The sequence below is a fragment of the Chlamydotis macqueenii genome, chromosome 3 (genome assembly GCF_036417535.1).
Source record: "Chlamydotis macqueenii isolate bChlMac1 chromosome 3, bChlMac1.mat, whole genome shotgun sequence".
In the NCBI taxonomy this organism is placed as follows: Eukaryota; Metazoa; Chordata; class Aves; order Otidiformes; family Otididae; genus Chlamydotis; species Chlamydotis macqueenii.
The window spans coordinates 78,933,293-78,957,960 of NC_141558.1; the positions used below are offsets into that span (position 1 = coordinate 78,933,293).

At 35.4% G+C, this 24,668-nt stretch overlaps 1 protein-coding gene across 4 annotated transcripts in view; it reads left to right on the forward strand.

Moving 5' to 3' along the window:
- The window catches only part of UBR2 (ubiquitin protein ligase E3 component n-recognin 2), a 56,896-nt gene extending 32,535 nt beyond the window's left edge, over window positions 1-24,361 (forward strand). For 3 of the 4 annotated variants that reach the window (XM_086745622.1, XM_086745624.1, XM_086745623.1), the window contains 28 exons: window positions 83-146; window positions 439-563; window positions 1,866-1,918; window positions 2,189-2,291; window positions 2,867-2,915; window positions 3,295-3,449; window positions 5,412-5,514; window positions 6,263-6,372; window positions 6,589-6,669; window positions 7,438-7,619; window positions 8,310-8,509; window positions 9,378-9,471; window positions 10,839-11,000; window positions 11,351-11,448; window positions 12,035-12,107; window positions 12,913-13,061; window positions 13,151-13,206; window positions 13,645-13,741; window positions 16,291-16,358; window positions 16,835-16,970; window positions 17,584-17,674; window positions 18,175-18,305; window positions 19,075-19,183; window positions 19,439-19,495; window positions 22,018-22,095; window positions 22,385-22,555; window positions 23,246-23,347; window positions 24,093-24,361. In XM_086745622.1, coding sequence (XP_086601748.1) covers window positions 83-146; window positions 439-563; window positions 1,866-1,918; window positions 2,189-2,291; window positions 2,867-2,915; window positions 3,295-3,449; window positions 5,412-5,514; window positions 6,263-6,372; window positions 6,589-6,669; window positions 7,438-7,619; window positions 8,310-8,509; window positions 9,378-9,471; window positions 10,839-11,000; window positions 11,351-11,448; window positions 12,035-12,107; window positions 12,913-13,061; window positions 13,151-13,206; window positions 13,645-13,741; window positions 16,291-16,358; window positions 16,835-16,970; window positions 17,584-17,674; window positions 18,175-18,305; window positions 19,075-19,183; window positions 19,439-19,495; window positions 22,018-22,095; window positions 22,385-22,555; window positions 23,246-23,347; window positions 24,093-24,234 — 3,039 coding nt within the window. In that variant the 3' untranslated portion in view covers window positions 24,235-24,361. Of the gene's footprint in view, window positions 1-82; window positions 147-438; window positions 564-1,865; window positions 1,919-2,188; window positions 2,292-2,866; window positions 2,916-3,294; window positions 3,450-5,411; window positions 5,515-6,262; window positions 6,373-6,588; window positions 6,670-7,437; window positions 7,620-8,309; window positions 8,510-9,377; window positions 9,472-10,838; window positions 11,001-11,350; window positions 11,449-12,034; window positions 12,108-12,912; window positions 13,062-13,150; window positions 13,207-13,644; window positions 13,742-16,290; window positions 16,359-16,834; window positions 16,971-17,583; window positions 17,675-18,174; window positions 18,306-19,074; window positions 19,184-19,438; window positions 19,496-22,017; window positions 22,206-22,384; window positions 22,556-23,245; window positions 23,348-24,092 lie in introns of those variants that run through there. The other variant, XR_015258265.1, reaches the window with a different exon arrangement.
- Window positions 24,362-24,668: the final 307 nt, after the last annotated feature.

A 24,668-nucleotide genomic window follows, 5' to 3' on the forward strand; every position in this document is an offset into this window, starting at 1 on the left:
AAAAAAATATATTCAGCATGTGTGTTATTTTACCTTTAATTGAAAAATGTGTATTTTTTGTTTGTTTGTTTATTTAATTCAGGATGTTGTTCAACAAAATAACACACTTATAGAAGAGATGCTATACCTCATTATAATGATTGTTGGTAAGTCCAGAATATGCTTATTTAATTTTTAAAATTCAGTCTCTTTAATGATCTGGAATGACCGTTCTGCATTGTCATCTCAAGCTCAGTTCTATTTGAGCTTCCCATAGTTCTGACTTCTTTCCTAGGAGAAAAGCCTTGGAACTAGCTTAGATTAACGTAATGAATTTTTGAACACTGGTGGGTGAAAGTAAGATTTCACTGACGAGACTTATTTTCCAGTCTTCTGCTTTAAGTTGTGAAAGAAGATAAATTAATTTTAAAATCCTAAAAAAAATAATTATTTTTACAGGCGAAAGATTCAGTCCTGGAATAGGACAGGTAAATGCAACAGATGAAATAAAACGAGAGATCATCCATCAGCTGAGCATCAGGCCAATGGCTCACAGTGAATTGGTAAAGGCATTACCTGAAGATGTAAGTAACTTGGGAGGAAAAAAAAAAGCAACTTCAGTTTTATAAGACTAGTTGCTGAAAATTTTTATTGTGCAAGTTTATGCCAGTCAGTGTGGAATGGATGGAATGGAAGCAGCATGATTATGCTAAAAGCAAGGTTAGCACGAGTGCAGGTTAACGGTTGTCATGGAGAAGGTAGTAAGAACTATAGAAGAAGAAACAACATATGAAAAAGGCAGGAGTCTGAGAGCTTCTTCAGCTATTTTCTCTTTTTAATACTCTTTCTTATCAGGCCATCTGGCTGGCAGTCTCTGCAGTGTGCTTGCACACCCTGAATGAATGTATAGAAGTGGGTTGTTGGGGCTGTCCAGAAATATAAACTGTTATAATTTAAAGCATAACAATAACTGAAAAGATATGGAATTGGACACAGTATCATCACTTGTATAACGTAAATGCTTCGTTTTCATGGACAGAAGCATTTATCTAAATTCTGGTATGAGTAGTTTTGTAGGATAGCAAAGCTTTTCGTTTTGTTTTCTTTTTTTTAAGACTATTTTTGAAGCAGTCTTTTAAACATGATTTCTGAAAGCAGACAAAATTCAAAAGTTAATCTTTTACGATATTGGTAGTACTCTTAATGATAAATTCTGAAATATTTTTCATGGTTCTAAGTATTTTAACGATAAAAAATTTGAAAAGTAAAATTTTAGGGTCGAATTCTGATTTTTAAAAAATATTTTAAGGTTGGATGGAAGGGAAAACTAGGATTAGCTAGAGTTCTAAATCCTATTGTGAATCTTAAATACTTTTTCCCTGGCGTGTTAACTGCTGTGAATATATATTGCAGGAAGGGGATGGGAATATTAAAAGTTAATTTGTGTTACTTATTTGGGCTGGTTTCTCCTGCTGCCTTTTGTGGTTGTTTTACCATTTTTCAGTGACTTGTCTTTTTAGCTTTCCCATATTTGTTTCATTTTAAAGGCCTAGAAACCAGAAATATTGACTATTTACGCCTAAGATATGCTGAGTAAGCTAATTTAAGAGTTTTCTTCTGTTACTGTTACATCCAAGTTTATTATGACAGGGAAAAACAGTAAAAATTAATCACTTAAAATGGCATGATTTTTTAAAAATACGTCTTGCAGAGATGGTATTCCTGAATATGTTTTCATGTTACGTGCTTTAGAGTTCTCTTGATTGCCAGTAAAATGACTTTGTACTACGTTTGTTTTGCATGCTTATCTAGTGTTGTATGATATTTGAATGTGTTTAATCTAAGAACTATGGTAACACACTATCTTACCTTTTCACTCAATGTAGGAGAACAGAGAGACAGGAATGGAAAGTGTAATTGAAGAAGTGGCGTGTTTCAAGTATGTTTCCCTTTAATATTTTAACTTTAAAAGTGGAATATCTAAATTAGTGAAAATGAGAGCATAGAAGAAAGGGGTCATGGTGTTTTCCCCATGGCTTTACTCATGTGCATCGTTCTTAATACTGTTACTTATGTGATTTCTAGAATGCCTATTGAGCAGTGTTCTAGTTAACCTTTTATGCTCAGATGTTAATAACCAATGAACATATCTTTTTATAACTCTTTTTTTTTTTTTTTCTTTCTTTTTTACTTTTTTTCTTTTGGGTAGGAAGCCTGGATTAACAGGCAGAGGGCTCTATGAACTAAAACCAGAGTGTGCCAAGAACTTCAATCTGTATTTCTATCACTTTTCAAGGGCAGAGCAATCAAAGGTACCTAGTAATTTAACTTTCTAGTTTCTTTTTTATATCTTTTTTGGTCTGCTTTTTTCAAGAGCTTTAGTTTGTGGACAAGTAGTATCAACTGGTTAGAAGTTAACTTCTAAAAATGAACTTATTTTCAAATGTCAACAAAATTTGCCCAAGATTTTGACAACAATTTCTATGTCACTGGATCCTGTGCCCTGTACGGAGCTGCTGAAATCCCTGGGGCTTCAGGAGCTTGCCTACGGTTTCTCTTAGGTGTTATTTCACTGAAAGTATCTAAACAATCTATATTTCCACTTACCCTTATGGAAATTACCATTTTAGCTCAGACTTGTCTTACAATTTTATGCTAGAAAGGGAGTCTAGGCTGGCTTAAGATGAAAGATTAATTTTGAAGATGCATGCCCTACTTCACAAGTAGAATGTAAGACAAATTGAAAAGACATGGGAGCCCCTCTTTTAATTTAAGGCTGGGAAAAAGAGGAAAAAATAGTAACCATGTAATAAAGCATGAATGCTTTTTTATTAGTTCTATATTTGTACAGATTTTGAGTAATATTGGCATCACTCTTCTATTTCAGGCAGAGGAAGCACAAAGAAAGCTGAAAATACAGAACAGAGAAGATACAGGTATTTCTCTTTGAGAGAAGATGGGAGAAGAGGGAAGCACCTATCAAACTGTATATTGCCCTGATACTTAGATTAACATCTTGATCTTGGGTTAGCAAGAAACTAGTTGAAAATGTAGTAATTTCCCTTATGTCTCCCTAGTTATAAACAGGAATCTGATCCGTAGTGGAACTGGCTTCTGAACGGCTTATTCCTTTGGCTTTTGTGTTACATGTGAGCCATGTTGAGTGTTACAGCCTGTTATCTGTAATACTGTTTATCAAGCAACTGTATGCTGTCTTGGGTTAAGCTGTTAAGGTTTTTAAAAGTCAGACATTACATATGGGTGTTGCAGATGTTAGAGATGCTGAAATGTCAGACACACAAATTTCCCTTTCAGCCCTTCCACCGCCAGCTCTTCCTCCTTTCTGCCCTCTTTTTGCAAGTCTGGTTAATATTCTTCAATCTGATGTCATGCTGTGCATTATGGGAACTATACTGCAGTGGGCAGTAGAACACAATGGCTATGCCTGGTCAGAATCCATGCTGCAAAGGGTATGTTTCCTTATTTAAAATTACGCTTATGCTAAAGGAAGGAATATGTATTGGTATTTTAACATGAGTTTATAGATTTGGGTTCTTTACGTGGTATCTAACATATCCAGAATACTCTGAATGAGAAATAAATGGTGTTTTCTGATACACAAGACTAGGGAAGCAGTGCAATTTATTTTTAAAAGCCGATGGAAGACAGAGGTGACTTTCTAATAGGATACACATGAGAGGGAAGAATTCTGTTTGAATTAGCTGAGATAGTGTTTATTGCGGTAGAGAACCAATTTATCTGAGTTGTTGCATATTAAGTAAACCACGTTGACTTTTTTCGTGACATTCCTTTGTTTGTGTTCAATTTAGACTAAATCACTTCAGAAAAAAAATCATAAACCTACAGAAAAGAATTTTCTAACCTGAAATGTATCAGCTTTGGGAAACTCAACTGAGCTGTTTATTCCTTACTATTCATAATGAACTTTAGAAACCGGGAGGGTTACTGTAGATTTTGTTGTCCACAATGCTGATTTTTCTGAGGTGTGTAGAGATAAGTGGTGAACTGCCATCAGAGGACTATTCATATTGGTCAAGGTTGTTGGTTTGGTATCCAAACCCAAACTTCTCAGAAATATTGATAGATTCTTAAATGAAATGTTAAAATAAAACCTCACCTCTGAAACTGAGTGTTAACTTTTTGACATTCAGTCTTATTGAGTGTATATTGCCTTTTATAGCTAAGTTTAAATTAACATGAGCAATTCTGTGTAACGCCAAAAAGGTGAAAATGGAACAATATGTCTGTATTGTAAATCACAACAAAAATTGAAGAATGTAGTTACATTTAGATAATGTGAGAATGCTAGACTTGGGAATAACAGTTTGAATAGAATAAGATTTTTTTTTTTTTTTTAAACTGAACTAGAACATGCTCAGCCATTTGACTCCCTCTGTGTCATTCTCAAAAATGTGCAATTCGTTAGGGACCTGTCACTTGCTCAGAAACTCATGACCATTTATATTCACTGGTGCCATGCAGTTGCACTGCATCTTTCCCAAGTCAACCACTCTTGTCTTGGAAGCACCATGCAAAGGTTGATATAAGACATCTGGAAGAGGTGGTCCATATCTGATGAGGCCTTCTTAGACAGATGTGACAGACTGAGGAAAATTTTACTTATTAAAACAAAAAAAAAAACCTTCAAGACTAATCAGATTTTTCTGGAGATAATTTAGTTATCTTAGACTGCTGCGTTCCAGTTCTGCTACAGATTTTTCCAGTGATTATCCTTTCCTTACATGGGTTTCAGTGTTGATTCCAGGCATTCAGTAGTGCTATTTATCTAGAGCATCCTGCCAATTTGTATGGGGTGGCAAAAGTGTTTGATTGAGCATGACAGAGTTCACCACCAAGATTTAAGTATTCTAGCTTTAAAATGCCTTTTAGACTATTTTAGTGCCAAATAGAGTAATTTCAGTTTTTAAGTTCAAGGAGATTACAGCTTTTTACTGACCTAAAAGTTAACGTTATTTTAAAATGTGTTTTTAGAGTGTTAGAATAAATTTAATTTAATACTTTAAACTTTGCGTCAGTTAAATTTTGTATGTAAAAAGGGTTTAAAGCGTGCATCGTGCTTCTGTCCAGAGACTTGTGATAGTAGCTTGCAGTTGCTAGGGAGAAAGCTAAGAAGCACTGACTTCTCACTCTCTAGACAGAACAGCAAAGAGAAGGATACAAGTGATATAATGCAGTTTTTATCTGGCAAAGTTTCAAGAATTTGTTTACAAACTCTGTTACTCCTGTGTAATATAGTTTTGGAATTATGTATACAGAAATAACTTCAAATATATTCTTATTATATACCTTCATTTTATGACTTCCTTGTCTCTTAATGAATTGCCCAAACTATGTAAAGAGATTATATGAATTATTTAAGAAAAAACCTAAAATTTTTAATTTCTACCTAGGTTTTACATTTGGTTGGAATGGCACTACAAGAAGAAAAACAACATCTGGAAAATCTCAGCGAGGAGAATGTTGTAACATTTACATTCACTCAGAAAATATCAAGTATGCCTTTCTTTTCAAATGTATAGCAAACTTTAAATAACTGAAAATGCCAATATCTCATATTTTATTCGGAAGCAATATTTATCAGAAGAGTGTATTTGTTTATCCGTCAGAATTTTACCAAGTTGGCTATACATATGTGCTTAACGTATGTGTAGATTCTGTGACAGTAGCAATACTGATGGCCTTTTCTAGAGGAGAAATCCAGAAGTTTAATAATTCCCAGTAAATCTGATTCCTTATGTCTCTAAGTAGCATCTCAACAAAGATTGCTGTACATAATCAGATGCTACAATTGCCAAATCAGTAATTGCGTTCTTAAATGGTCTTTTAATCTTGACTCTCCTTTGTATCTTCTGACTAGTGCCTTGAGTTTTGCTAAGACATGAAAGTTGCTAAGACTCTTCCATTTAAAACTGGGAAATAAAATGTTGGAAGTTCTACATAGCAGCTCCCAAGATAAAAACAGCCAAGGAGCACATACAGTGCATTTGTCTTGTGAGAAAGTATAGTCAGTGAGCAAGACTTTTAAGACTATTGCCTCTAACTTCTCAGGATTTTTGAAATTCATGAAAAATGTTTTGTGGAGAGGGGAATGAAATTTGTGAAAATTGTGCGTACTTGTTGAAGGAATTTTTCAGCTGCTGAAGCTGCTACAAGTGTTGGGTTTTGGTTTTTGTTGTTTTTAATGTTAGTGAATGATTAGTTTGTCAGATATAATCGATTATCACTGTAATTTTTTTCTCAGGACCAGGAGAGGCACCCAATAATTCCCCTAGTATACTAGCTATGCTAGAAACGCTGCAAAACGCACCTCATCTGGAAGTGCACAAGGACATGATCAGATGGATATTGAAGGTAAACTTATTTTATGACTGCTGAAAATCATGGAAAGAAGATTTTTGAAACTTTACTGATTATACTGTGATGGTTTCTTTATTTACCATGTTGATTTGTACCTGCTTTTTCTCTCTTCTGGAATCCAACACTGCGCATTAGCTGGTCAGCATTTTAGTATGCACAATTACATTCACATGTCTCAAACAAATTAAGTGTTGTTTTTTTTTCTTGCAGACTTTTAATACTATTAAGAAACTGAGAGAAAGGTCTTCTACAAGTCCTGTGGCTGAGACGGAAGGAAATATTATGGAGGAGGTAAAAACAAGCTGTAGCAGCTAGCTGATCTGGAACAGGTCTGGCTTGTGACTAGCAAAGGACTATGTTTCTTGCTCTAAATCAAAGATGGGAAATGTCAATCACTTCTGAAATTTCAGTTCTGTCTCAGCTTATAGATCAAATCTATTTGTTTAAAAGACCTTTTGGGAGAGCCCATAGACTATTTTTACTTTGCTTTTATGTATTGTAGCCTCCAAGTCTTTGGCACATTTACTGCTTAGAACTGTTTGTAGTACTGATCACAGCATTTGGAGATTCTAATCTTCCCATAATTTCAGAGTCCTTGGAAAGCTGTTAAAAATGCATAGATACCATTTCTTTTACCATGCTGGTCATTCCAGATATGCTCTGCCAATTTGTTTAGCTCAATGTGACATTCTAGAAACTATACAAAGACCTTGGACTACTGTAGTACATTTAAGAATACAGCTAACATGAAAGAAGAGTAGCACTAGAGACCTGTCACTTACCTTTTAATCTTAGGAATGCTCAAAGGAAAGGGAAATACAAAATACAGTTAAAGGTTGAGGGGAGAGGTACCCTTTTGGATCTGCAGTTCAGTTTGGCATTGAACATGAGCCAAAGAAAAGAGGGCACAAAATAACTTTTTTGTTTACTTTTCTTTTATCCTTTTATGGAATTTTCATTGTTTAGAGGTTAGTACAAATTACGTATAGTCGTAGCCAAAATAAATTGGCAATTGTAACAAGATTTTTTTAAATGACTAAATGAACAATATAATTTCAGAGTTCACGTGATAAAGACAAAGCTGAAAGGAAGCGAAAAGCTGAGATTGCCAGACTACGCAGGGAGAAAATCATGGCCCAGATGTCTGAGATGCAGCGGCACTTCATAAATGAAAACAAAGAACTCTTTCAGCAAACATTGGATGAGCTAGATACTTCAGCCTCTGGAGTGCATGACAATAGGTAGAGGAATCTCATTTAATTTTTTTTCCTTTGACTTTTACATCAGATTATCATATTGTTACTGCTTTAAAAAAGTTCTTTTTTTAGTCTTGATGGAAAACTATTCAAAAGATACAAGACCAAAACAGCACCAGTAAATGCTTTCGTCCTCATTACTGTCAAGATCATGAGATAAATATTGGTTCCTCCCTCATTCCATCCTTGTAGTACTCAACATAAACAGGCAAATATTTTTGTATAAAATCAGTAAATTGTTAATAATACTGAAGAGACTATGGTATTAAACATTGTAAATTGGAAATAGTTGATATGTCTGCTGAGGATCTGGAAGAAAATCTACTGGTAGCTGGAAATGCAAATTGAAACATGCTAATGATCTTGTGAGGAAGGGGAGAGTGTTTTCAGAATTGATGTCAGGCACTTAAGGGATGGTGATGATGGAGGGTCACAGATACAGTTTCTATGTTAGATGAGAGTGGGTAATACTATTGGGAGGGCATGATTTTTTTCTGGAAAATATGTTCTTGCATAACTATTTCTGGGAACATAGACATTGTAGTATAAATGCCAAAACAATTATTTTGTCAGAGAGCCTTTATCATAAAGATAGAAAGCTTATTACATTTAAATCATGATCTCACTGTATGTTTTTCAAATAATTTGCTCACTAGTATTCTTTGCGTATTCTAGTCCTGTAATTTCAGATGCAAAACTCACAGCCTTGGGACCAGAGCAAACTCGAGTAGCTGAACACAGACAGGTTGTTATGTGTATATTGTGTCAGGAGGAACAAGAAGTTAAAGTGGACAGCAGGGCTATGGTCTTGGCAGCATTTATTCAGCGATCAACTGTGTTGTCTAAAAATAGAAACAGAATTATTCCAGATCCTGGTAAGTAGTGCTCATAGTTGCCTTTAATATTAATGACTGTTGGAGTCGCTGTAACAACTGCATGCTTTCTTTTGAAACAGTGGCATCACCTCCTTATCTTAACTGTATAACTGTGAATGACTTCATTGTAATCAATGGCAAAACTCCCATGTTTTCAGTGAGGGAGAAATGTTTTCTAAATAATAACGTAAAATCACTGCAAAGCATTATCTAAATGTTCTGACACCTGTTTATAACAAATTATTTGTAACTATTAAAAAACTCTTCAAAATCAGAAGTGTTTGTTCTTAAACTATGCCTGTAACGTTATAGAGAGAGAGGAGGCATTAATGTAGTGCTGTAAAAGAACAAGATATAGGTTTCCTTAGTTTCAGTTATATAATCTGAAATGCCTCTCAGTGATAATTATAAAAAAATCCTTAGATTTAGGTGACTTTATGAAACAGATCACTTTTTTATCAGTGGCACTGTTAGAAAGGTTCTTTTGGAGTCTGTATATATAAACATATATCATACACTGAATCACTTTGCCCTCTTATTCTAATGATTAATGTTCTTAGACTCATTGTTTAATGTTACTGAACCACCAAAACTGCAAGATTTTGGGGACTTTTACCAGGGCCCAGCACCTCCAAAGGCTTGATTTGAAATTTAAGACAGTACATAATTTTTAAAAAAATGGCATAATACTTGTAAATTACCTAAGCAGTTTAAGTTGTGGATTAATAATATGTTTTATGCTTCATGAAAAGAGTTATACTTTTGTGCTTCAGTTTAGTAATAATGAAAATGGAGTAGCATTTTATCAGCAGTTAAGTCTTTTGATAAATGTTTATTTTGAAGTTGTTTTCCTTTCTTTTAAATACAGAAAAGTATGACCCGTTATTCATGCACCCAGATCTGTCATGTGGAACACACACGGGTAGCTGTGGACATATTATGCATGCTCAATGTTGGCAAAGGTAAAACGCTGCATGTGAGGTTTTTAGTCCAACTAGCATGTCATGCCATAAGTTTGCCTAATGGCAATCATTTTAATGGCAAAATTAATACCATGCAGTAAAATAAAAAATGAATGTCATGAAGCAATGAACTCAGCTTTCTGTTGGGGGATGGGGGAAAAAATGAAAAGTAGAAATCTTTATAATAAATATTGTAAACATCTTCAAAATAATTTTTATTTGGTATCCACCATCTTGGTAAAGAAGAATACAAAGCTGCACACGGCAGCTTTCGTTCCCTTTGATTCTTTATCCCTATGCATAATCCCCTGTAGGGCACATATATCTGAACACTGAAGCTCAGATTTTTTGAGGGTTTTTGCAGTTTGGTAACCTTCAAGCTCATCTTCAACATGAAGTCAGTTTTACCCTTTCTTCTTACTTTTTTTCTTAAACCTTTTCCAGTTATTTTTATTCTTTGATTTTTGGAGGAGGATAAACGTGCTTTACGATGTGGTACCAATGCCATATGACAAATGCAAACCACTGAAGTCTCTGACTTTGATTAGGCCCTTGCTTTGACCCTTGGCATGGCTCCTGCAGTGCCTGGTTTCAAGTTCTACCTTGTGTATGAAGACTGTTAGGAGCCCCCAGAGATTCTGTCGCCATAACTACGCAGTTATCCTTATGCAGGTTTCGGTTTTGGTCTTTGATATCACTGCTCACTGAAGATGTGTTCCTCATCTTCTTGTGTAGCTCATGTACAGTCCTGTGTGTTTGCCATTAAGTCCTTGAAATGTCCTTAGGTGCTTGTATTCAGACCACTTTTGGGTCATTGTTGGGCATGCTCTAAGCCATCCCAGAGGCTTCCAGAACAGCAGTTACATTTAGCAAAGCATACAATTCATTCCTTTTCATACAGGATTTAGAGATCAGCCACCAGTTTTTCCACTTGCTGCTCTGTTTTGGCCTGTAATGGAATATGCACATGGATAAGGCTCATGGCCCCTCCCTTAGAATTTTATGTAAAACTGAAGATTTTTTTTTTTTTTTTTTTCCAATCCTTCAATGTTGTCTCTACCTGTCCCTCTGACCCTTTTTTCCTAAATAGAAATTGCTGAAGTTCAAACTTAAATGTGATTTTGACAGCCCAGTGAACTTCAGCACTTCTGGGGAATTGTTGCTACTGAAAACTGGATATAGCCTGCCGTTAGTAATACTTTATCAGTCAGGGGGTAGAGCTTTTTCCTTCAGATAATTCTCTTATGTATATCTGGGAATAAGATATACATATGTATATCTCATTATGTCTTAATGAGAATTAATTAATCAATATATTAAAGTAATATTTTAATAATTTATAACGAATATCTTGCTCTTTTCTAAAGGTATTTTGATGCTGTCCAAGCAAAAGAGCAACGAAGACAACAAAGATTACGAGTACACACAAGTTACGATGTAGAAAATGGTGAATTCCTTTGCCCACTTTGTGAATGTTTAAGCAACACCGTTATTCCTCTGCTTTCTCCACCAAGAGTTTTGTTTAACAGGTCTGTTTACTTTATAAATGTGAAAAACAAAATCCCAAACAAGTCACATCCCAGAAACTCTTTCAAAGTGTTTATTATCTTCTGTTTTGAGAATCTCAAATGGATTGCATGACTGCTTATTTTGGTTTATGGACCTTCCTTGGTTATCGTATAGTATGGAATTTAGAATATGAAAGGACAGTGAAGTGTAGGACCTGCGGGAAAAGAACTGAAGATAGAGAAGTATGTGGGCAGCAGAGAAAAAGCTTGTTGAGAAACAGAAGAACATGGAATGCCTATGAAATACTAATTTTTTATCTAGTTTATTCTTAATTAATGTGTGTGTTCTGTTTATATATATTTTTGGACAGGTTAGACTTTTCAGGCCAACCAAACCTAGCTCAGTGGATCAAGACAATATCCCAGCAAATGAAAGCACTGTATTTACTTCGAGATGAAGACTGTGCAAGTAAGTCTAAGGAAATGTGTATGTTTGTATGTGAAAATCATAGAATCATTTAGATTGGAAAAAATCTCTAAGATTGAGTTCAACCATTAATGTAACACTAACTTAACCAAGTCCACCACTAAATCATGTCCCTGAGTACCACGTCTATATGTCTTTTAAATACCTCCAGGGATGGTGATCAACCAGTTCCCTGTGCAGCCTGTTCTAATGCTTGATAACCCTTTTGGTAAAGAAATTTTTCCTAATAACCAATCAAAACCCCTGCTAGCGCAACTTGAGGCCCTTTCCTCTCATCCTATCGCTTGTTACTTGGGAGAACAGACCAACACCTACCTCGTTGCAACCTCATTTCAGGTGGTTGTAGAGAGCAATAAGGTCTCCCTTCACCCTCCTTTTCTCCAGACTAAACAACCCCAGGTCATGCTGAGTATTATGGTTCTACAATAGTGAAGCTGAGAGATGGTGGTGAAAGTGGCAAGAGTAGCTTGGAATTTCAGTTCCTGGTGATGTATTCTTGCACCTGTTTATAATGTAAAAATTATGTATAGCTGACTAATTGGTGTTTTATTACTTCTTGTTTGTACAGGCAGTTCTGGTAATTCAGAAAAAATGGATCAGCTGCAATTACCTGAAGGATTTAGACCAGATTTCAAACCGAAGTATGTATATACATCTTAATAAATCACTTCATGAAATGGTAACATGAAAATAGAATGTGACTTCTGTGCTGTAAGGTCTCACTAATTAAAGAAAAAACATGAATTTTGCCTTAATTAGAAAAGTTGATCCTGTTCTTGTGATGATATTGAAATCCAACCCACAAGTAGTAAATAATGCAGTAGGATTTCAGAGGCAGACGTGATACATGGATGGGCAGAGAAGATGCTGCTGTTGTATGTTTCAGCAAGGATTAAGCTTTATTTCCCTTTTTCTTGTAACTGGTTGAAGGACTCATCGTTATAGCTCAGCTATAAGTAAAACATCAAGAAAGACTATGAAATGGAGAGTATGTTAATATATAATTTCAACTACAATGGTATGTTTGTTTTTGAGTCTACCCCTTCTTCACCTGGGGAGAAAGTAATTAAATTCATTGCAAGGTACAGACATTTGTCTGCTGACTGCACACAAAAATTCAATACATCTAACCCAGCTGATGATAGATTTTGTCATCAGTCACACACAGTTCTTTAAATTTAGTCTTAACTATATTATGTTTGAAGACTGGATATTCTTAACACTAAAAAAAGAGATTGGTTCCAATCAAATAATCAGAAAATAATTGGGAGTCTATCTGTCACAGAAAAGAGGTTACAGAATACCAGATCCAAAGAAAGATACTGGAGTTCCCACTTAAACTTTAAAAACACACGTGTTCATCTACAGGGTGAATGCTAATAATTAAAAGTACTATGCTGCCACTGGAGAAAAAATGAATTGGTAATATTGTTTTCTTTGTTTCAGGAATCCTTATTCTGAGAGCATAAAAGAGATGTTGACAACTTTTGGTACAGCAACATACAAAGTAGGCTTGAAGGTTCATCCAAATGAAGAAGATCCACGTGTACCTATAATGTGTTGGGGAAGCTGTGCTTACACGATACAGACTATAGGTAGTTTTGTTCTTTTATATGTGAATTTCAGAATTTAGTTAAAGTTACATATATTGAAATATTTTGGGGTTTTGTTTTTTTTTTTCCAGAACGAATTTTAGCTGATGAAGATAAGCCATTATTTGGTCATTTACCTTGTCGACAGGTAAGGATCAAGTAGCAATTCTTCTCTGAATCAGTGGAAAAAGAGGAAACTGTGCTTCTTTGCAGAATATCTAAATTTTAAGTTATGGTTATTTGATAGCTTTATTTGTTGGATCCAGGTGTTTAGTCAAGCAATATCTGATTATTAATCTGTGTAAAAACAAAATCTAGCAAAATTATGATTTTTTTTTTTTTCTTTTTTTCTCCTATGAATATGTAGTTTAGTAAGGCCAGAGTTTCTTATGGTAACAGTCAAAATAAGAATACTGAAGGGAACTTGTATATTTGCATAAATCTAAATATCTTTGTCATATACTTAGACACTTAAACTGCTCCCATAAACTGCAGCTGAGGGGCCTGAAAAGAATGTTGTAGGCTAAAAGACCTTTTAATATTGAGGAACTTTGGTAACTGTGACAGTGTCTCTTTTTTTTTAAAGGATGACTGCCTTAAATCATTAACAAGATTTGCAGCAGCTCACTGGACAGTTTCATCTCTTTCGGCAGTACAGGGTCACTTTTGTACTCTCTTAGCGTGTAAGTTCACCACCTTATTCTGTTTTTTTTTTTTTTTTTACAAAGACATAGATACAGAAAGAGCTTACGGAATGATTGTTAGTCTTGATTACAATAAGGTTATTTTATGGAGTGGTTTTAAGTAATAGACCAAGAGCTAGTGTTTTCACATGTGTACCTATACTTACTTCATCACACTGGAGAAAAAAAGAGACATTTCTTTTGGTCTGCAGTTCCAAGATACATTTCAAGAGCAGCATTGATATTTTGCTCTGAAGGAGTTCTGTTGATTCTCCACAGCATTTTATATTGCTACTTTTAGAAAGGTAGCTAAAGCAGAGGAGAAGGAAGCATGGTCCTTCACAAAATAAAAGTGATAAGCTGGGACTTAAAAAGAGGAGGAAGTTAGGATTAATGTAGTATTGAGAGGAAACAGGGTGTTTGCAGAGGTCTGTAATATATCTGCAAACTTCTTTGCCTTTGAAAAGTAGAATCTGTGGTAAGACAGAACTTACTTAATGACATGTATTAGTTGAGAATTTTAATGAGAACAGCCAAAATGTTCTAAGCTGGAGGCATTTCTGGATACAGGTGAAAAGTCTGCGGTTCAGCCTACTGCAGTAATTACCCATGAGAGGGCTATTCAGAAAGAGTATTATAACACTGGGTAATATTTACAGTCACTAGAGCAGGGAAACTTAAAATGCATTCATATGCTGAAGTTACTAGTAGAATTGATATCACCTACTTCAGCAAACAGTTGGCAGCTTTATGGGGAAGAACTTAATTGATATCAGCTTGTAGCAGTAATGATTGAGCTATTTTCTATGTGAAGCAGAAGAGAAAATGTTGCTAGATATTTGACTGGAGCTTTGTAGTATACAGTGTTCTACATGCTTTGGGTTTTCTTGAAAACTTGAATCAATGTTTCTTCAAAGTTTTTCTTCCCTCCAGCTGACAGAAGCAACTGTACTGGTTTTATTTTTATGAAGGAAAAGAGTTTGCTATTTTACTTTTCAAGGCTAGAAATAAGGAAAATTATTAGCCTTTGATCCAGTATTATATAAGCTATTTATACATAAAGATAACAGCTAAAAGATCGGTCTTGAAAGTCCCTTGTTCTGGCCACATCTTTGATAGAAGCATTTTTCGGACTTTTGGGTTGAGGTCTGTGGCTATATGCTTACGAAAGTAAAAGCATTTGAAATCTGAGTGGTAGTGAAATGATTGCTGATAGAAATATCTTCAAAATGTCACAGATCATCAGCTATTAATTTTCTAGCCAGCAAGGCAGCAATCTTCAACTGAAGTATTTTGAAGTTGTTATGATAAGACTATTTTTTTTACTATAGTAGTGTTTATAAACATGGCAGTTTAATGCTTATAGCCACATTGTAAAACTATTCTCATAGCTGCAGTTTGAACTCTTTTGTTGTAAATCAGGTTTTACTGGTTGGAGTAAAGAAGTTTGCAACTGTTCCTTGATTGCTGTTTTAAATACATTGTAACATTTTCAAGACAGTTTGTGTTTGCTTTTAGATGGTGCTTACTCTATTACTCAGAATTTGTTAAGTTAATTTCTGTTGTCAACTGGAGTGCTTTGGTTAATACTTTATGGTTACTGTGAATGTAACTAATACAGAAATGCAGGGACCAAAACCTATCTCTTTCTTAATTAAATATATTCTTTAGCAATGCATTTTTGAGCCCGTAAGGCAAATGAGTTACATGAGGCAAAGTTAGGGAACCTTGTAAGGTTAAGCAAATTGCAAAAGTTTCCTTTGAACAGCTGTCCAACAGACAACAATTAGTGTTTCTGTTTAGTCACTAGTGCTTGAGCTCACTGCTGGATCAGAACTTGAGCTATTATCTCATTTTATTTCCCACTGGAAACTTAAGGAACACAATAGAGTTGCTATGGGAGTAGTGAATGGCAGCACTTACTTTGTTACAGTTACTTTGGGTTTTTTTCACTTCAATGCAGTGTAGTCAAGTAGGCAAGATTTTCTTTTCCAATAATGTTGAACAGCTCCTGAATTCACACCTTTCTGGCCAAAACAGGTACATAGAACCATAGAATGGTTTAGGTTGGAAAGCACCTTTAAAGGCCATCTAGTCCAAGCCCCTGCAAGGAGCAGGGACATCCCCCACTAGATCAGGTTGCTCAGGGCCTCATCCAACCTGGCCTTGAACGTTTCCAGGGATGGGGCATCCACCACCTCTCTCTTGGCAACCTGTTCCAGTGTTTCACCACCCTCATTGTAAAAAAAATTATTCCTTATGTCTAATCTAAATCTACCCTCTTTTAGTTTTCAGGGGCAGGTTGGATGGGGCTCTGTACAACCTGATCTGGTTGAAAAGGTCTTTGCTCCTTGCAAGGAGGGTTGGACTAGATGGCCTTTAAAGGTCCCTTCCAAACCCAGCTTTTCTATGCTTCTATGATTTGTATTTTAAGTACTTTAAGCGTATAAACCATGGAGATGCCTCTAATTTTTAACTAAATTACACTAAAATATTTTCATATATAAATGTTTAATTAATAAATTTACTTTTCTTTTTAAAATACTCAGCACTGGTGCCTAATGAAAAGAATGGAAATCTTCCTTGTATACTTGATATTGACATGTTTCATTTACTGGTAAGTATTCCATTTTGCATATTAACAATGTTTTGATCCAGTAGGCACTATGTCAAAACTTCATTGGAAATTTCCTGTTTACTCTGGGTTAGAAAACTTTCAAAACAATCAGCTTTTTGGTATTTTTTTTCCCTACTTAATACAAATTAAAGATGTTTTTCATTGCACGTATTCTTATCTATAAATAAAAAGGGGTAAAATGAGGCAGAATATGTACTCCTTGGATGCTGAAAAAACCAACCTCCCCCTCAACAAACCACAAACAAAAAGTAGCAACACCCCCACCCCCCACCCCAACCAAATAGAACACCTTCCCAAAAACTCTGATAGTTAGTCATTATTCCCTTAAATAATGGCTGACTAATTAGCTTCCAGATTAGCCTTATGAGGTATGCTGCCTTCAAAAGCATGAGCAGACGAAATGGGAACATTTGAGAAGAAAATGAATATACCGGCTTTCTTGTTTTATTTTATAGGTAAGCTTGGTGCTCTCTTTCCCTGCCGTACATTGTCAGGATTTTTCAGGGCTTAGTCTTGGCACTGGAGATCTTCACCTGTTTCATCTTGTCACGATGGCACACATAATACAAATTTTACTTACCTCATCAACAGGTAATGCCGCTTTCTTTCAACTTTTATTGAAATGATTCCTCAAATCTGTACTTGGAAAGCACGGTGCTTTTTGTAAATATATATGCTTTACAGTGGCAAAATAAAATTGCTGGTGCTCTCTCTTTCAGCCCATAGAAAGTATTGGTAAGTTGTATTCATGAAAGTTCAGTCTTTTGTCTTAACTCTGGAGCGTAGCTAGTCATGAATCCTAGCTTTCCAGCTAGTGTAACACTGCCTGTAAGTGTTTATAACAGAGGCTTGGCTTAGGCATTGCACGACGAGTAAGCTGCAGTTAGCGAAGTAAGGAATCAATATATCTTCTGGCAAGAGGAACTGGATAAGGTGTAGTATGTCAAAAGCCAAAAACTCCAAGCATGTATACTAAGAAATGCAACCAATCAAACAAGTAAACCAACACCTCCCTAGAGCTGACAATAGCATAAACTTACCACAAAAGATGTGCAACAGAAAACCTTTTTCCATTACATCACATTGTAGTACAGTGGAATGTTTCACTTAGTTTTGTTTTTTTTTCTCAACACTTGAAAAGTTGTATTATTGCTGCTACATGTATCTATGAAGTGACTTGCTTTTTATTCCTTTCTTTCTTCAGAGGAGAATGGCATGGATCAAGAAAACACTAACAGTGAAGAGGAAGTAGCTGTGCTTACACTCTATAAATTTCTTTGCCAGTGTACAGGAAGGTAATTTTAAAATAAATAAATAAATAAATTTCTCCCTCCTGGACTCAACACTAACTACTAACTGATTTCTATATACAATACTGTCAAAGATGAGGCTTTTAATTAGGGAACTCTTGCATCTTGTTTCTTATCCACTACTTCTAGATAACAATTTTCATGTAACTATTCCTATAAATTCCTCTTTGCTTGTAACAAACAATTTTTTTAGTCAGTTTGCAGATGTGTAGAATCTGGAATTGGCAGTGTCTCGGTACAGAAAACTTGTTAGGATCTGAAATGTCTATGCAAAATTTTCCTTAATTCAGTATGCCAGTTGGCTGTATTTTTACGACTCTGTTTTGTTGTTCTTGGAATGAGCTTTGAAATAAACACTTTGCATAATGCTTGTTTCAACTAAAGTCAGTAATTTAATATGAAGTATGGCTGAAGACTTATTAAATATAGCTCTCAGACTGAAATGAGTAAATGAAAGCAAACTTTTTAAATTGTGTTCTCTTAAGTGCCTTGAAAGTAGTTTCCTCGGGCTGGCACCTGTGGAGGAATCTAAAAGCTGGAATCATGCCTTTCCTGAGATGTTCTGCTTTGTTTTTCCATTATTTAAATGGAGTCCCAGCACCCTCAGAAATTCAAGGTACTGTCTGCTTTGTATTAAAACAGCTTTTTAAAAGATAAAAACATTTATGGACAAAAGAAATTACATTTGAAGTCTCTTTTCTGAAGAAGCTGATTGAATTAATGTGAGATTGTTACCAGTGCAGAATCATATCTGCATAATGAAAAAGAAAAAAAATTTTTTCCTTTTAAAAAATGTATTCTTTTAGTGTTGAGGCCAATGCCATTCTAGATTACTTAAAACAGAAACTGATACTCTTCTGTTAAAAAATGAAATACTTATTATTTCAAGCTATTGATTACTGTTTTCAAATTAGACTTGCTTTTACTTGCATTGATTTCATTCAAATTGGCATCCACTAATAATTAAAATCTCAAAATGCACAGATGTTATGTTACACCCCAAATAATCAATGTTATTAACATATGCTACTGTCCTGACTACAAGGAGCATGAAGTAGTCATTTAACTGATGACATAAAAATGAACACATACTAAGTTGTAAAGACTATGGAGCTCTCTCTTGTGGTTCTTATATGACCAGGCTTGAAACACGCTTGGAGGGGAAGTTTTAGGAAACTTGCTTCTCGTTACTGGCAGTGTTCCAACGTAACTCTTCAGGGCCTTTACTGGCGCTCTTTCATACTTCATACCACGTTATGGGTGTGGAGGAATACAGTTTAAAAAATAAAAAGAATAGCTATCCACTTTAGGGCTGTATTTCATTTACTGTAGTTATTGTAATTTTTAAAAAGGCAATTATAAGAATTATACTTTTTTTTTTTCAGTAAATGGAACAAACCAGTTTGAACACTTATGTAGCTATCTTTCCTTGCCAAACAACCTCACTTGCCTTTTTCAAGAAAATAGTGAGATTGTGAACACGTTAATAGAAAGGTATGTCATGTTTCTATGCTTAGTTTAAATACAATATGGAATTCTGCACAAGATAGTAGTACAACTATTCTCCCAGGAGTGCATATATAGAAATGAAAAGTAGACTTTGAAAAGCATTTGTGATAGTAGCGTCTTGAAGTAAATAACTTTGGTTGTAGAGATTAATGAATAGATCTACTTTGGAATTTTTACTTATTTGTTTTTGGGAAGTATCATCCATTGAAGTTAAAAGCCTTTTTTTTTTCTTTCTTGTAGTTGGTGTAGGAACAATGAAGTAAAAAGATATCTTGAAGGCAAGAGGCATGCTATCAGGTAAACATGGAGAAATTTTAAGCAGACACAGGGGGAAAAACTTTAATGTTGCAGTTTTTTCAATATTTTTTTTCTAAGGGGTGTTTATAATAACATAATACCAGTTCTGCTTTATTGAATGACAAAGATATTAGAGGATAAGCAAAGAGATTATTTTGGTAAGAAAAGTGAAATATTGCTTTAATTAGTAGATTTTTAAGGGCAAAGTTAAATATTACAGTTTTATTTAGACAGACCTGCAGTAATTTGAGGCCATAACTTTTCTTGTCGTGTTTCCTGTAGTAGATTTGTACTTTCTGATTCAAAAGGTATGCTGTTGCTAAAAGATGTATATAACCTTTGTTTAAAAATACCAGGCATTGAAGAGCTTTTTAAAGAATCCAGATTCTTCAGTGAAATCAATATAGAGTCAGTTGCTAAAAAGAAAATTTGCTTTTCATGTACTTCTACTTGCTAAGCAATTATTTTGAATTCAGGACACATTTAATGCTTAGTGGGCATAGGAAAAGCATTTGGGATGTATTTTCTTTATGAAGGCTGGGTTATCAATTATCCAAATAATTATAAATGAACATGAGGTTCACAGTGCTGTCATTAAAAACATATCCCTGCACTTTAGTCACCTATGCTAAATACATAAGTCAGTCTTTCAACATTGTGTATACGTAAGACAAAGTGACAAAAATAAAAATTAATCACTTCATCTGTTAAATACCAAGCTATTAACAGAATGTCTTTGTGGTAGGTTGACCCTGGCTGCATGACAAGTGCCCACTAAAGCTGCTCTGTCACTCCCTTCCTCAGCTGTACAGGGGAGAGAAAAACATAACGGAAGGCTTGTGTTGAGATAAAGACAGGGAGAGATCACTCGCCAGTTACAGTCACAGGCAAAACAGACTCGACTTGGGGAAATAAGTTTAATTTATTACCAATCCAATCAGAGTAAGATAATGAGAAAATAAAAACGAAATCTTAAAACACCTTCCCCAAACTCCTCCCTTCTTCCCAGGCTCAACTTCACTCCAGAATTCTCTACTTCCTCTCCACCAGCTGTGCAGGGGGACAGGGAATGGGGGTTGCGATAAGTTTATCACACGTTGTCTCTGCTGCTCCTTCCTCCTCAGGGGGAGGACTCCTCACACTCTTCCTCTGCTCCAGCATGGGGTCCTTCCCATGAGAGACAGTTCTCCACGAACTGCTCCAACATGGGTCCTTCCCACGGGCTGCAGTTCTTCATGAACTGCTCCAGTGTGTGTCCCTTTCACGGGGAACAGTCCTTCAGGAGCAGACTGCTCCAGCGTGGGTCCCCCACAGGGTCACAAGCGCTGCCAGAAAACCTGCTCCAGCCTGGGCTCCTCTCTCCATGGGGTCACAGGTCCTGCCAGGAACCTGCTCTAGCGCAGGCGTTCCGTGGGGCCACAGCCTCCTTCAAGCATCTACCTGCTCTGGCATGGGATCCTCCATGGGCCACAGGTGAATCTCTGCTCCTCTGTGGGCCTCCATGGGCTGCAGGGGGACAACCTGCCTCACCATGGACTTGCACCATGGGTTGGAGGGGAATCTCTGCTCCGGAGTCTGGAGCATTTCATCCCTCTCCTTCTTCACTGACCTGGGTGTCTGCAGAGTTGTTTTTCTTACATGTTCTCACTCCTCTCTCTGGCTGCAATTGCTGTTGTGCAGTTGTTTTTTTCCCATTCTTAACTATGTTATCCCAGAGGCACTACCACTGTCACTGACGGGCTCGGCCTTGGCCAGCGTCAGGTGCGTCTTGGAGCTGGCTGGCATTGGCTCTGTCAGACATAGGGGAACCTTCTATCAGCTTCTCGCAGAAGCCACCCCTGTAGCCCCTCTGCTACCAAAACCTTGCCATGCAAACCAGATACAATCTTACACAGTAAGAATACTCTGTTTGCATAATTGATATCCTGTTACGTTTAATTGTTGGGATTTTTTTCCATGTGTTCCTTTTGCTGATTCTTAACTGCTCTTGCCAAGATTATGTCTAACTTGACAGTGATTTTTTTTCTCTCAGCATATTCTTGTACATTGCTTCTGTTACAAACTTCTGTTTACATTTTGCAGTCTAATTTATATTATTCGTAGAGTTGAAGATTATTAAAATTTAGTGTATAGCATCTGCAAAAAAACCCTAACTTTTAGCTGTTATTTCTAAAGATATAAATATTTGTTATTAAATATATCCTTTTCATTTCATTAATATTTAATTCTATTCAGGATACAAGTTCTCTGGACTTGAGTGTCAGACTATTTTCCATTCAATATTAGTGACAAAAGGAAATACAAAGCAAACTGAGGAAGCAGAACACATAGATATTGTGAATTCCTTTTTTTTTTTTTATGTGCTGCCATTTTACTCTATGAATGGCAGAGAAGAGGAAAACTTAAAAAAATAAATTATTCACAGATGCTCTTTAGATGAGTCAGGAAAACATGAATGAGTTTGAAATCACTGAGTATTATTCACTGAAATGTGAGTGGTTAATTTGATTGCTTTATTCTAGCTATGCAAGAGAATCCAACAAATTAATAGACCTTCCGGATGACTACAGCTGCCTCATTAACCAAGCATCCAATTTCTCGTAAGTAGTATGCAATTACAGTGAGGACCCCTAAAGTCTTCTGCTCCTTTAGGTGAACTAGGAAACTTCTAACCTAAAAGCCTCAGAAGGTTGTTTATAGAATCATAAAGGTAATGGCACATACTGATTGTTGTCTCTTCCAACAGAAGTACCGTGTCAGTGAAACAGAAATTGCAAGAATCTGTACAACTGTTAACTGTATAAATGTTCAGAAGTACTTTTGAATCTTTGCACTATCTAGAGTTAATACATACAATGGATTTTTTTTTTTTATTTTGCTTGACAAAAGGTGTCCGAAATCAGGTGGTGATAAAAGCAGAGCTCCAACATTGTGCCTTGTGTGTGGGACCATGCTATGTTCTCAGAGTTACTGTTGTCAAACTGAGTTAGAAGGAGAAGATGTTGGAGCCTGCACTGCACATACATACAGTTGCGGTTCTGGAGTGGGCATATTCCTTAGGTAAGGAACTGAAGACCTCTACTTAGATATCTGGGTTAGATGGTGTGTGTAGACATGAAATGAGTAGTTCTAGAAATGTGATTGCAGGGATGGTTTGTAAAAGCAGTGCTTTGTAACAACAGGGTTGCATAAAAACTAGAGTGTATCCATCTTCCATATACTTTTATATAATGTTCAGAGGTTGTTTCTTTGAAGATAAAGTATCATAGAAAATTTGAATTTCATTTTAAAGTGAATTTATTTTCTCTGTGTGTTTATTTCCACTCAAGTATTAGAAAACAATGAAGGTAAATACCTTGATTCTGTTGTGCTGTTGTTGCTGCTACTGTGGAAAACATGAAAATTAATTTTAGTTTTCTTCCTGCATACAAGGAAGGGTTAAATAATGTCTATTTTCACTTTGGCAAAGCTTAGTGAGAAATGAAATTGTTTTATTTTCTTGTGGTTATGTCGAGTATTTTACACAGACTACAAATAATATCACATTTGTTTTTAACTGCTGTTGAGGAGTTATAACAGGAAGAGAATAAAATCTTTAATTAAAAAAAAAAAAAACACCTTTAAAAAACTGTATGTGCAGATTATACAGAATGAAAGTAAGTGAGACTTGGAAAAGCAGTGTCTATGAAAATATGAGAAACTATTCACCGAAAAATCAATACCTAAATTCTTCTCTGTGTTTCTCTCTAGAGTACGAGAATGTCAGGTGCTATTTTTAGCTGGAAAAACGAAGGGCTGCTTTTATCCTCCTCCTTATCTTGATGACTATGGAGAGACAGACCAGGGACTCAGGTAAATATTTTCAAAAATACATCTTTTAAAGACAGGAATTCTGTAACTATCTGATTTGTAATATACACTTTCTATGGTTAATATTACAGTTTGATATTGCTGCTGCATCTAATATCTTCAGACATTTTAATGCTAATGCATATTTTTAGGTTAAAAATATTTAAGGGATGATCTTTCCCAGGTTATAAACAGTTGTATTGAGGTATAGAAACTTATATCTTTTTAGCATCTGTGAAGTTGCCTAGAAACCAAGGCTGAATATTTTATTTGTATATAGTGTATTTATGTGTATAACTTATGTTAATTTAATACCAAGTGAAAATATTATGAGATTATTTAATGTAGTTGTTCTTTGTCTTGACTCCTATCTCTACTTTCTATGAGAATAGTTTGGGAACTTGATATTGTTAATGTTTGCTACTTCTGAAACTGGTCAAAATCGTAGAATATGAACTAGTTCAGCACGGAAGGATTACAGAAAACCCATGTTCAGACTTCCGTGGGCTGTACATGAGGTTCCCAAAGACTGGAGGGAAATGTTGAGCCATAAGGGTTGGGGACCACACAAGGTAGCACTCCAGTTTACTAATCCAAGTATCTGGTGATTTGTTCTGACAAAAGAAAAAGGTTAAAAGGTTATCTAAATATTTTAATATTTTAAAGGGTTATTTAATATGTCACATCTGAGTGTTTGTGCTTATTTGCAGTGTTTTATCATTCCTGATAAGTATTATCTCCTTTTCAGACGCGGAAATCCCTTACATCTGTGCAAAGAACGATTTAAAAAGATTCAAAAGCTCTGGCAGCAGCACAGTATCACAGAGGAAATTGGACATGCACAAGAAGCAAATCAAACGCTAGTTGGCATTGATTGGCAGCATTTATAATGATTGTCTGCTGAAGACGAACTTTATTAAGATTTTTGTAACTCAGTAAGCTTTTCAAAGGAGGGATTATGAAAAAAGTCAGAGTAAAAAAAAAAAAAAAAAAAAACAACAACAAAAACAAAACAAACCCAGTCCTGTTATTTAATCTTTGTTTTACAATGTATTTCATAAAGATACCAGTTAACATTAATTGAGTAAACTTCTTTCTTATGTAAACAAGTTTTATTAGTCATATTATTTGCACTGTGCTTCCTTCACAGAAATGTCTTGGGTTATAAACCTGGGCAAATGAACTTGAGTTTCTGATACAAAAAGAATGACTCTTTTTGGAAGTCTGACTGATTTTTCTTATAAACTGCAAGAGAAAGACTGCTGAAACAGAAACTAGATAGAGCACAATTACGGATTATGTTTTGCCCCTTGCTAGTAATCTG